General features: G+C 32.0%; 1 protein-coding gene across 2 annotated transcripts; it reads right to left on the reverse strand.

The window, feature by feature from the left end:
* Positions 1-10,569: 10,569 nt before the first annotated feature.
* LOC124887438 lies at positions 10,570-12,446 on the reverse strand. Of its 2 annotated transcripts, XM_047397151.1 has the most exons (3): positions 12,274-12,446; positions 10,975-11,040; positions 10,570-10,901 (listed from the first exon to the last, which is right to left on the reverse strand). In XM_047397151.1, the coding sequence occupies exons 1-3, from the start codon at positions 12,344-12,346 to the stop codon at positions 10,723-10,725; spliced, it is 318 nt and encodes a 105-aa protein (XP_047253107.1). In that variant the 5' UTR covers positions 12,347-12,446; the 3' UTR covers positions 10,570-10,722. The 2 variants fall into 2 exon arrangements, 1 of the variants encoding a protein (XP_047253107.1); XR_007045207.1 differs by lacking the exon at positions 10,975-11,040.
* Positions 12,447-14,615: the final 2,169 nt, after the last annotated feature.

Consider the following 14,615-nt stretch of genomic DNA (forward strand, 5'->3'; position numbering starts at 1 on the left):
TGGAAGCGTATGGCATAGAGCCCGACTAAATGCTTTGCTCGTCTATTGGCTAGTTTAAGATAATTACCAATAACTTTGAAGACACATATACAACCTTTCATCTTCGTGATCATAAATAATCAGATGATATATATGGAACACATACATGTTGAATCTCTTACACTTGAATCATGATAATGAGCCATGTAGAACGTAGTTCGAGGGGGAGATATATTTTTGAGTGTACGGATAAAATTTTAAATTGATGTAGTTGTAGTATCAAGAGTATCTTTGGACCATTGTAACCTAATATTATGTGATTACCTTCCATGCCATCATGCCACTTAGGCACCGTGCGACACAAAGTTTTCCATGTGGAAGGCTTACGTAGGACAAAGACTAGTCCTTGGTGGAACGTTCTAGAGGTATGAGGAGATTCTCATAGAAGACTAGAATTTCATAGATTTACATAGAAGGTCCTTAGAGTATTCGAGGCTTATAGATAATTCTTCAAGAGAGACTTATTTTTAAATATGTAGGGACATGTATACTAATTATTATTTACACGAGCCCCTTAATGAGTAGTATAAATAGAGGGACATCCTTTTATAAAATCATCAAACAAATAACTCAAGTTCTCTTTGATACACATCTTCCGAGCAATTCTTTTGTGTTCTTTCTACCATTCTCTTAGCAATTTCCAGTGTCTTAGGATGACTTGGCATAAAAAGATCACGAACAAGTGGTGCAAGAGCATGGGCTAGTTGTCAAGTTCCATATGTATGCTTAGTTGACTAAGGACATGAAAAAGTTGTATCAGAGCAAGATTGTAACTAAGGGAATGGAAAATAATGAAGAATCAACACCGATAAAACTATCCAATGCCACTCAGGTTGTAGTCCGCAAGAAGGCTTATAACAAGAAGAAGAATGTCGTCAATAAGAGTAAGGAGGTGTTGACTGAGGTTGTATCAAGCGAAGGACTTACGTCATAGGAACCATCTACCATAGAAGGAAACAAGTATGAAGTGGAGGTTCTCTTGGTAAGTAGTGGGTTATAAACAAAGATAGACATCGTCAAAATCTTTGTCTAACCTCTAGGGAAAATTGAAGGCAACCTTAGCATTCTTGAAGAATATACTCTTGACGATATCAAGAACATAAAAAAATCCCTTGAAGGGGCACACAAACAGTTTGAGGTAGCACTAAGGCAAACCATCACTACATTAGCATAAAAACTCATAGAGGCATTAAACACTATCGATGTTATGAAGGCTAAGGCAAAGAAACTCTAAATGAAGGTCAATGATGGTGTGGTTGTAATAGCTAGAAAGATCATTGTAACGAGAGAGGATTAAGATTGAGACTCCCAATCCATTAGTGTTTTGTGATGCACAAGAGGTAGAAAACTTTCTTTGGCACTTGGAAAACTATTTGAAGCATGGAAATATAAGGGACATCGAAGCCAACATCAACATTGATGTGTGTATCAATCAAAGACTGATATGTTGTGTTGGAGAAAGAAAGTGGTTGATGCTGATAGAGATATGTGCTCTATTAGCACGTAGGGTTAGTTCAAGGCTGAGTTCAAGCATTAGTTTTAATAAATAATGTCTTTTATGAGGCAAGACAAAAATTTAGGGATATGAAGCAAACAGGGAATACACAACTGTATTTAGGAGTTCACCAACTTTATGCTTCAAATTCCCAATTTCACTAGCAATGACTTATTGTTTCACTTTATGGATGGGTTGAAAAATTAGGCTAAGCAGGATTTGAAATGCAAACGAGTCACAAATGTAGACCACACTATAGTGTAGGCCAAGTCTTTGATGGATTAAGAAATGAGAATTATGACTAGGCAATGAGTCAAAGGATTGCATACCTATAGGTGTAGAATATGGTAAAAGCAATGAACTACATCAACAACACCTAAGAACCAAGAAAGCAACAAGTTAAATAGTATGAAAACAATTGGTCATCAGGGCTATTTAAAAAATAATGCACAGGTCAAGAATAAAAAAGGCTACATATGCGAAGGACCACACGACTATAAGATTTGAGCTGACTTAAAAAGTCTTAGCACCATGGTTCATGAGAAAGAGCATACACAAGGAGAGAGTTTGGTCATAGCTTAATTGTGTGTGACTAGACTATATGAAGCTACCATAACGTCAACTACTCAGCCCAACAAGAATATAAATTAGTTTATGGACCTTACCATCAATAATAAGCTTACTCGTGCAGTTGTGGACATTGGATCAACTCACAAATTTATGATCGAGGCTGTAATGAAGAGACAAGAGTTAAAGCTCAATCCAACTAATTCCCATGTCATGACTTTCAATACCAAGCCAAAAAATGTTGATGGTCTTGCTAGTAGTATTGGTGTGAAATTGGGAAATTAAAATACACAAAAAACTTAAGTGCTGCAACGACGATTGATATCTTTGCTATTATTTCAAGGAAAGAGTTCTTCAAATATTGTTATACTTTGGTCAACACCCTATCTCTAATGTCTCGTGGTCATGAAACAATAAAGATTTTGAATGGTACCTATAGTGACTATTCGACATAGGAATTGTCAAGCACAACCTTCGGCTATGCATCTTGTAAAGAGGATCAAGAAGGAGGAGCCAATTTCCTTGGATACCATTAAAAGTTTTGAGAAAGACACTAACAAAAAACCATTTCCATTTTCCACTTCCATTAGGAGGGGAAATTATCATAGAAAGCCATATGAGATGATATGAAGACTTGTGTAGGTTCAAAGATAAGATCCAAGCTTTTATGCAACATTAATGCACCACATTCATTGTAACATTGAGTGTTTGAGAGTGTGATGACCTGCAATGTTATCATGCCACTTAGGCGCCACATGGCACAAAGTTATCCATGTGAAAAACTTACATAGGAAAAAGACTAGCCCTTAATGAAACAATCTAGAGCTATAAGGAGAATTCCCTTGGAAGACTTTAGAATTTCATATATTTGCATAGAAGGTCCTCAAAGTATTCTAGGCTTGTAGAGTATTCTAGAAGAGCCACTTATTTATAAATATGTAGGGATTTGTTTAACAATTATAACTAACACATTAGCTACTAGATGAGTAATATAAATAGAGGAACATCCACTTGTAAAACTCATCAAGTAAATATGTCACGACTCGAACCATGGCCCTAGCTATGATGGACATCCAAAATCAATGAAGGTCTGAGATGACCCCTTATCATTATATCATTAGCATAGTCTGATATAAAGTGTGAAAAAAGACCATATGAAAAGAAGTACAATATAAGAATAAAATAACATCCATGTCATAAGAATCAAATCCAAACCATTACCCAATACCTGTCTACATAGCTTCTAACTTCAAGAATACTCCTAAATCGAGACATGGTTACGACTACGCCATAAGAACCTTAAAATGATAGAATGGAAATATAAGAGAAATGAACAATTTCCTTTTAGATGAAAGAGGTCTCACCACTTATCACCAAATATCCAAGAGAGAATATGAGTGCCCTAATACTGCATAGAACAATGGAAAATTCCTCCAAACCTATATTATGAAATAATGTAGTGTCCGGGAACGGTCAGTATAGCGAGTACTGGCATGAAACCTAGAAAAGGGGATAAAACAGTCATAATAATAATAATAAAGTGGGGGACAGGGGAAAAGGAATATAACAACATGACCATTTAAAATTTAGTCTAGTACTATGTACTTTTCACTGTCATCTTGTAACCCACGAGCTATATGAGTCCGATACTCCCCAACCGGCCGGGATGCAATCTATTTTAGCCTTATGGACTGAATTAGACTAATGTCATCAATAGTAAATATCCACCATAAACATAAATATACACTACTGCGTGAAGAAAGTATTCAACGATTATCCTCCCTTTAGGACCAAGACCTCCCATCGTTGGTAAACTCAGTTTCAAGTGTAAGTCATATGAACTATACCTTCTCGGTGAAGCTACACAATTCTCTATAATGCCCAATTAAATATTTTCATATTCATTAAGGACTTCCCGTACTGGTATCGTCATACTAGACTCGCAAGTCATTCATAACATGCCAAACCATTTTTATATAATATTTTAGACTCCCAAATTCATCTTTAAAGTTCATAAACGTAACTCTCAAGTATTTTCAAAAAGCCATTATTATTTCATTATATCATCTTATACCTTATTCAAAAGACGGTGTAAGAAATCATAATCCCCATGAAGAAAAACCAAGTTTATGAAGTGGGTTGAGGATCATATTTTCATCTTGCAAAATCATTAAAGGTTGTGAATCCATGTTAATAATTTCACCATTTTTATAGAACATATTACATCTCAAAACCCATCAATAATTCTTAGAAAACCCATAAAATAAGAAGATTACTCAACATAAAGTTTTTTTCACAACAATTTCCTCAACCCTAGTTTCAAACATTCATTAAAGAACACATAATTAACAAATAAATTGACAAAATATTGTAACACAGAGAGTAAGAAGTGTTCAACATGCCTTTTTGATGAATAGAGCTTGAATCTGAGCCTAGAATCTTGAATCCTGGATGTTCTTGCCTCTTAGAATGTTTTGGGGAGAAGAAAGAATTTCTAACGTATTCTTTTTGAGAAAGATTATAACTCACTGATAAAAAAGGATTTTAAGTATATACGGGTCGAACCTCATAAGAAAAATGACAAAAATAGCCCTAAGCTTACCCAAAAAAATTCCCAGAAACAAGTTCCCATTGCTTGACTTAAAGACCGTAGATTGAACCTACGGACCATAATGAAAGTCATGGGAATCAGACCTCATTTTTCAGCTCTTAGGACCCTACCTACGACCTCAACCTATGGACCATAGGTAGAGTCATAGGAATCAGTCCATTTTACAGCTCTTAGGACTCTACTAACCACCTCAACCTACGGCCCCATAGGTTGAACCTATGGCCCATACTTTAGGGTCGTAGGTAGTCGGACAACTTGATAGGGCTTCAGTAAAATGACCATAACCTTTTACACTGACATCAGATTAAGGCAAAATTGGATGAGTTGGAAAGTTAATTCAACTATCCATTATTTGGTGGGTATTGAACTCAAAACACTATATAATCTAGGAGTTACGCTCATTTTGAAATTGACTATAGCAAGACACTTCATAAGAAATCAATCGGTAAGGGATGTTTTTGACTTGGCTATGAGTTTGGAGTTGATTAAAGCCTTAATAATTGTATAAATAACTTCCACTACTATAAAGACATGAAGTTTATTTTCACATGTACTTGCATTTCATACAACATTGGGTGCATGAAGGTTCCAAAATTCGTGGGGTGTTACATAATCTTCCTCTTGAAATCATTCATCCTCGAATGATGGGTAGGAACTTATTGAAGCTCTAGAAGTATGAAATAAAGGATGTAACTTCACATTAGAAATTCCTCCTCAACAAGACATACATAGGCATTAAAAAAATCTTTATGACAACTCTAAGTAAACTGTGTAAGCACGAATCATGAGTTAACGAGACTTGACATAGAGATGAGCTTGGGCATGAGTTGTATAGAAAATGATCATAACAACGTAAGGCCTAAACTTATTTTGCTATCATAGGTATTGATTTATATTGATACCTGACATGAAATAAGTTTTTTGTGAGACATATGAATAAACAAATTCTCTATATCAAATGATACGTCTAATAGCCCTTAAATTTAGCGACACTTCTCCACTATGGTTTCAGCACGAATACCACAATCCACCATTTCAATCTAATAATTCCCCACGAAACACATAACTAAAAAAGTTTGAGTCTAACTGCATATTTCTCCCATGTTGAAGCCTAACCCAAATTTAAAAGGTGCAAGCTTAAGTTGTAGTACTCTATACTTTACATCCATCCAAGAATACTACTCCATCTTATGAATGTAATCAAACAACCTCAAAAATTAATTAAGGAGTACTAGCCCCATAACAGAAAGATCTGCGTATCTATCAATCATAACATCCACGTCTATCATTACTACACACCCTTTTATGGTCTTTCACACCTAAAACCAACATCTTTAATCACTTTCACAATGATTTTCACTACACATCCCCTCCTTAATATTTTACATAACGAAATTTCATCTCACTCTTCCTTTTTTATTTATAACCTAAGGTCGAGTATTCACACCAATATTTTTACAATACAGAACATCAACTCTCTACTCTAAAACTTTTCTATGCTTCTATAGCCACTATCATTCTAACATAAGGAGGGTCATTAAGGAACTAGAGTAAAGCACCAGAAATGAGAGTGATACTGCTCAATTATAAATCCTATTTATCGTACTACTCAAGGTAAGACTTGTGAAGTGAGATATGGTACAATATGAACAAAATACTTCATAGAAAATACCTAGATCATAAATAGAGTGTCGTTAGGGCATAAACATAACATAGCATGAGTTCTTAGGAATGGACATAGTGAGAAATATACGAACATACATCCTAAGTTATATAACATAAAGTTAGGATTCATATACTCAAGGAATAATACAAGGATTTCTGCTTAAAGCTATAGCTTCTCATTATAAGAACTAAGAATGGTCATTAGTTTGTATAAACAACATCACTTTGGGCTATAACATGACATAAAATGAGTTGGTAACTCATAGAGTGTATAATTTCTTAAAACTAAGCATAAAGTGAGAGATGAGTTTATGGATTGTGAACGTCATAACATTGAGCTTGAATACTTAGAGTCTTGGATCGTCGAGAGATGTTATTGCTTTTAGTTCAGGGGTTAGAACATGGACATAAGTTGCACAGAGAACTCAGAGCTAAGGCATAGGCATAATCTGAATACGTAAGACATTGGTAGAATGTCCTCTTAATCTAAAGTAGGAGTTGCTAGGATATCAATAGATTTATCATGATTCTTTCCTGAAACCCACCACTATGAGAAAATTCAACACTTGCCTTAGTTTATAATCTCCCCCTTATCTCAAATGTCACTATCCTAGAGTTGCGGACATATCCTCTTATTAATCCACAAGTACAACACTCAGCACAATAGGGGTATCACTATACACATGAACGCCAAACTCCTCCTATTAACTATAATATGAGGACACTAAGTTCTTTCTAGGATATCCCTTCCAGGGATACTAATATTAATTTTTACTAGGTTCCATAGTCATCACCCTATAACCCGCACTCTCATGAGTATACACATCCACACTTCTTAATACATAAACAATCCATTCTCTAAACCTTAGTACACTAGCATTCAATCGTTGATCGCGTAACCTCTCAATTTAACAAAATTTAAAACTATACCTAGGTCATAGATTATCTATCTATATTTTTCTCAATTCAGCTATAAAAAAATACCTTATTATAGCTCCCTGGACTTCTCCATACAAGAAATTCAATAACATAAACTAGGTACATATGCCACTTATACACGTAAACCCTCATCTACCAACATACTATCTAGGTTCAACTTGTTTTTATAAACCTAATGCTCTTATCCACCTAATGACTTAGTCACAATTCATTGTTTCAACACTAGTCCTCATGTATCTATATCACAATTATCCACTCAAATTTTTCATAAGTTATCAACCTAAGCTCTTTCAAACATCAAATCAATCCTACTAACTTAGTCCCAGAAATCTCGTATCACTGTCCTCGAGCTAACATTTTTATCACCATAGTCAACATCTAAAGTTCAAGCTTAACATCTATTACCAATCATGAATTACCAATGAAATATTCCACATACTGTACCATTCCATAAAAATATGTGACAAATAAATCAATATAAATTCCTTATTTCACTTAACAACAACCTACAAACACATATTCTTCACAACATTACTACTACACCTTAAAATTAACTACACATCTTCTCACCCTACTAGATCGGTTTACAACTACTAGATAAACGAAAATCAAGGGACTCTTGGTGTAGTAAGACCACATGATTAGGATAGTCTAGCTTAATCTTATAGCATAACCCATAACGGTCCATTAGCATATTCTCCTTCCTCACATCGCATCCACTTACCCATACATACCTTTAAACTACCGTCAAAATTCTATAAACACCACTGAGTCCCCCTTTTAAGATTTCCTAACTGAATGCTAAATTTATATACTATTAACCAATTTGTTCTTCCATTCACAATCTATGATTAATTTTTACTACTACAATAACTATCCATCATAAACTCATTCCCTATTTCAAATAAATTCTAAATCATAATAACTATTCACTTTCTCTACTAACTATTACAAAATCTACAAGTCTTTCTACAACCATAGCCAATCACCATAAGAGCATACCACCCCTTCACTCACTTAAAAGTTACAGGAATACAACCACTTTTTTTCACTCAAAAGCTACCCCCACTCTAACTTTTAAACTTATGACTTCATGTCACTAACCTTGGAATCATCTTACTACTCAAAGGTCATAACACCCAAATTTATATTAACTTTAGGGTGGAAACACTATCCTAATACTAAAATTATATCTTTTTCCTTAAACGATATTTCTACGATAAGGTTTTGAAAGGGACTAAATACATATCTCACAAAATACACAATTCATGAAGATAGAGGTATATGCATCATTGGGAATCTAAGCGTTTACACTAGTATCGCCTCGATAATGAGAGATAAAGAACCAAATTAGATCAAGGAAGGAATTTGGATAACTTTTATATGGAATCCACTATTGAACGATCTAGAGTATGAAAGAATAAGAAACATTTACTAAATGTCTTATAGCCTCCATCTTATAAGTGTGGCACACTACCACACTTATAAAAGGGACTCTACTAAACACGGCTTCGTAAATACCCTGACACCCAAACTATGCTCTAATATCAAGTTTTTTATGACCCAAATCATGACCCTAGCTATGACGGGCATCCCAAACCAGGCCTGAAGTGACCTCTTAGCATTATATTATAAGTATAGTCATATCTAAAGTTGGAGAGACAAGACCATGTTAAAAGAGGTTCAACATAAAAATAAAATAATATCCATGTCATAATAATCAAATTCATACCATTACCCCATGTCTGTCTATGAAGCCTCTAACTTTAAGAATACTTCTAAGTCAGAACATGTCTCCGACTATGCCATAAAAATCTTAAAATGATAGAATGGAAACGTAAGAGAAATGAACAATCACCTTTCGAATGATGGAGCATTCACCACTTATCACCAGCAATCTAAGAGAGAATATGAGCGCCCTAATGTTGCACAAAACAATGAAAAAATGCCTCCCAACTTACATCATAAAATGATGTAGTGTTCGGAGACAGTTAGTACGAGGATTACTGGCATGCAACCCAGGAAAAAGGATAAAACATATCTAATAGTAAAAAAAAAGTACAGGATAGGAGATAAGGTACATAAGAAAATGACCAATTAAAATTTAGTCATAAACTATGTAGCTTTTCACCGTCATCATGTAACCCTTGGGCTATATGGCTCCGGTACTCCCAAGTCGATGGGGCCTCAATCCATGTTAGCAACATGGACTTAGATTAGGCTAAATTCATCAATAGTCAATAGCCACTATAAACATAACTATATACTACTGCGTGAAGCAAGCATATAATGGTCATCCTCCATCCAGGACAAGACCTCCCAACATTGGCAAATGCGGTTTCAAGTGTTAGTCACAAGGACTACACCTTCTTAGTGAATCGACACAATTTTATTTAATACCCAATTAAAATATTTTCATAACCATTAATCCATAGAGTCTTTTATTAAGGTATTCCAATATTTGTGTTGTCATACCAAGACTTACAAGTCATTCATAACATACCAAACTATTTTCATACAATGTTTTAGACTTCAAAATTTGTCTTTAAAGTTTATAAGCATAACTCCCAAGTGTTTTCAAATAGTCAGCCTTTCATTCTATCATCTCATACCTCACTACAAAATAATGCATCTGTAACTACAAAATATTTCATAGCTAAATATGAAAATATCCATGGCTAAACACTGTAGCCACAACTTTTTTTTTCGTAGCATTCGTAACTAGATGTAGCGTGGCTAATAGTTAGTTACAAACTTTACATGATCTGTGGCTAAGAATTAATACTTTATAGCTATGGAATGTTTGTATTGTAACTATTATAGTAAAAAGTTCTTGCCACGTACAATACACTTATAGCAAGTGATTTTAATCTTTTGTCACGACAAACCAAATTTGTAGCTATCTTCACAACGTAGCCACAAGGTGTTATATTTGTAGCTAAGTATTTGCCATGAAAATTCAAATTTAGTGGCTATATCTATAATTTAGTTCCGTAGCAATACTTATATTTAGTTGTCAATTGAGATATTTGCTACGAAAAATTAAACTGTAGCTAGACTTTTAAAAGCCAAGTTTAGCTACGTATTCGAATTTTCATAGCTATAAACAACACAATAATTGAAGCTAAAATCTATTAAATTGCAATTTGGTAAAAAGAAATTCAATATGCTAGTAATGACGGTAGTCTCCACTACAAATTTTAAAGATTTTCAAATATTCAAGAACATTATATTGAAAACTAGAAACATAATAAGATATAAAATAAAATTGTTTCATTCAAATTGATATCCACAATTTGCCAAAATAAATTCAAAATACAAGAATTTGTACAGTTAAAACTAACAACATCCGCTCTACACAACACTAGTCTACAACAAAGGCAATAAAATTGGAAGGACCAATAACCTAGCATGAAGTTGAAGACAAGGTAGTCCAATGCATATCCAATAACATATTTCTAGGTAAATAAGCTCTCACATGGAGAAAGTATTTCCTATGATATGTTAAGAGCCAATAGTTGATTGTCTTGAAAATATTGTTGAGGGAAAGAGCTAACGCGATGGATTCTGCATCTTTAGGACAACCTGCACGTGCAAATAACACAAAACACAGTGAAATGCAAAAGTTTAAAAATACCACATAAGACCATATCCTTACCTTGGGAGTTAGAGATGTTGTTTTCGATAGAACTTCGGCTCAAGAAAAAAAGTTCCAATGCAGAAACTATAGAAAGCATGAGAAAGAAAAATACTACAATAAAATATTGCAATAATCAAAGTACAAAAGAATGTAGCAATCAAATCTTTAACATCAAACCAGAAAAAATATTCTAACACGCCATGTATGCAAGATCTTTAAGATAAATTCGAGAAAACACCATATGAGGATGATTTTGAGCTAACCTTATCAAAACTTTACTCAACTTTTAATACACATTTAGCAAACAGAACGCTTGACCAAAATGAATTCCAGAACACTAGAGCAAGGCTACAAATTAATATCATAACCTAAGTAGAGACTAAAACCATCCGAATCAATGCAATTAACAGGCTGTACTAGTTCCAAACAAAGTAGATGTAGAACAATTTTCAAACTAGTAATCACAGAATATTGCAATCAGATGACCAAATTTAAGAGAAACATTGACATGATACTGAAGTCGCGTAATATGCCTTTAACCATCAAAGGACTAGTTTCACGTGTAGATTAGGTACAAACAAGAAGAAGGGAGCAGAACAAATTCTGAAGGAAAACGCCATTAGATACTCAAGTCTTTCCTTTTAAACGGGAGTTCAAACTCTAAAGAAATTTAACAACAAATAGATCTCAACGTAGACTCATGTTGCATACTGAAAACAAAGCTCTCATTCAATTTGCCAAGTTTTAGCTAATCAGAAAAATGTAACAGCTATTAAGATTGTGACTTAATTCAAGCGTATATCAAGGACCGATTCATATGAAAGAACACACATGAAAACTACAAACATATTCTTTACATTTATATGAAATCACTACAAAGCTGGATGGTTATATTCATAAAATAATTAAGCTTTGAAATAGAATAACACAATCTAAAAAACGAAAAGCTACACCAGCAGGAGCCACTTTAGAAATGAACTTTGAATCTAAACTATGCTGGCATATATGAAAGATTGAGATCATACTAGAAAGAATGAGCTACTTTAATTGACGAAATCAACAATAAGCTAATTTAACAGACAAATCAGATAATATTACCATTCTAATATAGAATCTAGCAAGCTAACCAAATAGGATCAAATGCATATTCTGAGCCAAAAAAATTACAGAATACAAACATGTATATCAAAATTAACTTCTAATAGAAATAGATGCTAAGACGAGCAAGAATTATAGCTAAACCAAAGAGAAACATTGACTACTTGAACAATAAATTTAAACTATGCTAGAATTTTATAAAAGGGGAGGAAATTTTACCCTTTTTCTGGCAACAAAACGAGATAAAGATTTGAAGAACGCCTTCCATACCCCAACTCCGGATTGATTTCATTAGGACGAAAAGAGAGGAAAAGAGTTAAAATTGTGGGATATGGGATACGGGAAAAGAGAAGAAAAGAGTCACATTTTCAGGTCACACTCCAAATCAAATAAAAGTGTAAAAATACCGATATGGGATAAAATAATAACAATAAAAGAAATCTATAATTATGAACTAACATAAAAAAATATGTTTTATGAAAAAATAGTGTACCTGAAGAACTTTATTTTTGGTCAATATATGTGTAAATTTTAATTTTCGAATCGAATCAAATTATAAACACCCAAAATCAAATTCAATTTGTAAAATTAAAATATTCTAAAATTAAATTCATAAATCGATTTGAATTGTATAATTCAAATCGAATTATCCAAATTTCTTCTAGAAAAATACACTAAAAACATTTTTATCAAGTTTGATCAAACAACAATTGTTGTTCAAAAGTATTTTTTAAATCTATTGCTCAAACTCAAATTATTTCTCACCAAAAATATTTTTTTGAAAAATACTTTTAAAATAATCTGATTTTACAAGTTTGGCCAAATTATATATATATGTGTGTTATAAAACAAAATTATCTATTGCAAAAATAACAAAATTGTCTTCAAAATATATTTAATTTTGGTAAAATAATTATTTCAATCTGTTGAAATTGAAGAAATTTTTATTATATCAAATAAAATTAAGGAGGACCAAACTATGTGTCAACACAAGTTCCAAATGATAATTATAACTTGTACAAAGCTTACAAACATGAAATTGAGCATTTTAATTAAAATTAAGAGAGAGTTGTTGCACATATAATTATTAGTCATCATCGATCATTATAGTCAGCCACCATCGCTACTATTGTAAACATCATCAATAGTAACTACTATAAATTATAACCCACAATCCTCACTAATACTATTAAAACCATCGACCATCGTATAAATCTACTTAAATACTTGTTTGAAATAGTATTAAATGATGTTATTTTAATTTTATCTCTATATTTCGTTTAATAAAGGTGATTTTTTATGTTCAAATACTAGAAAAACTAACGGTCTTAATTATTTAGTATTTAAATTTTAACACAACATCTTAATATAAGTGAGGTAATAAATCACAAATGTCAATTTAAGTGGTACAATGCTTAGATTGCCATAATAATTAATTAGATGTGATATAGTAAAATCACGATTGACGCATCGAAGCAAACATTCTTTAAATGACTTAGAAAAACTAATTAGAAGTGATATAACAAAATCAATATAAAAGATATTTGTGAAACAAATTTAAGTGAGCCTCACGTCAAGTTAATTTAAAACGAGTTAATTTATCATTTTATGTCTTCATTACCCTTTTATTAAATACCATTAATTTTTTAATATTAGACGACTTATAATAATTAATTAGGAGAGATATTTAGTAAAAAGTGATATAGCAAAATTACTATAAAATATTTGTGAAAAAAAGTTAAGTGAAGCTTGTATAAGACGCCAAGTTAATTTAAAACATCAAGAGTTAATTTATCATTTTATGTCTATATTATTTTTTATTAAATATTATTAATTTTTTAATACTTAGATAACTTATAATAATTAATTTGGGGAGATATTTCATAAGAAGTGATATGTGAAAAAAAATGTAAGTGGGTTTCTTATAGAATGTCAAGTTAATTTAAAATATCAAGAGTTAATTTATCATTTTATATCTATTTTAATTTTTTATTAAATATTATTATTTTTTAATACTTAGATAACTTATAATAATTAATTAGGAGCGATATTTAGTAAAATTATGATTGAAACAGCTAAAACAGACATGTTATAAATGTCCATTTTACTTTTTTATTACATATTATTTTTTAATATATAAATATCTTATAATAATTAATTAGATATGATATAGTAAAATCACGAACGAAGCCACTTGCTCAATTAAAGCATCAAGAGCTAATTTTTCATTTTATGTGTATATTACTTTTTTTTAAATATTATTAATTTTTTAATACTTAGATGACTTATAATAATTAATTTGGAAAGATATTTAGTAAAAAGTGATATAACAAAGTTACTATAAAAAATATTTGTGAAAAAAAATTAAGTTAGTCTCATATAAGACGTCAAGTTAATTTAAAACATCAAAGTTAATTTATTATTTTATAACTATTTTATCTTTTTTTATTAAATATTACTATTTTTGAATAATAAAATTATAATTGAAGCACCTGAAGAAGACATGTCATAAATGTCTATTTTACTTTTTATATTAAATAGTATTATTTTTTAATATATAA

This window comes from Capsicum annuum, chromosome 9 (genome assembly GCF_002878395.1).
Source record: "Capsicum annuum cultivar UCD-10X-F1 chromosome 9, UCD10Xv1.1, whole genome shotgun sequence".
Lineage (NCBI taxonomy): Eukaryota > Viridiplantae > Streptophyta > Magnoliopsida > Solanales > Solanaceae > Capsicum > Capsicum annuum.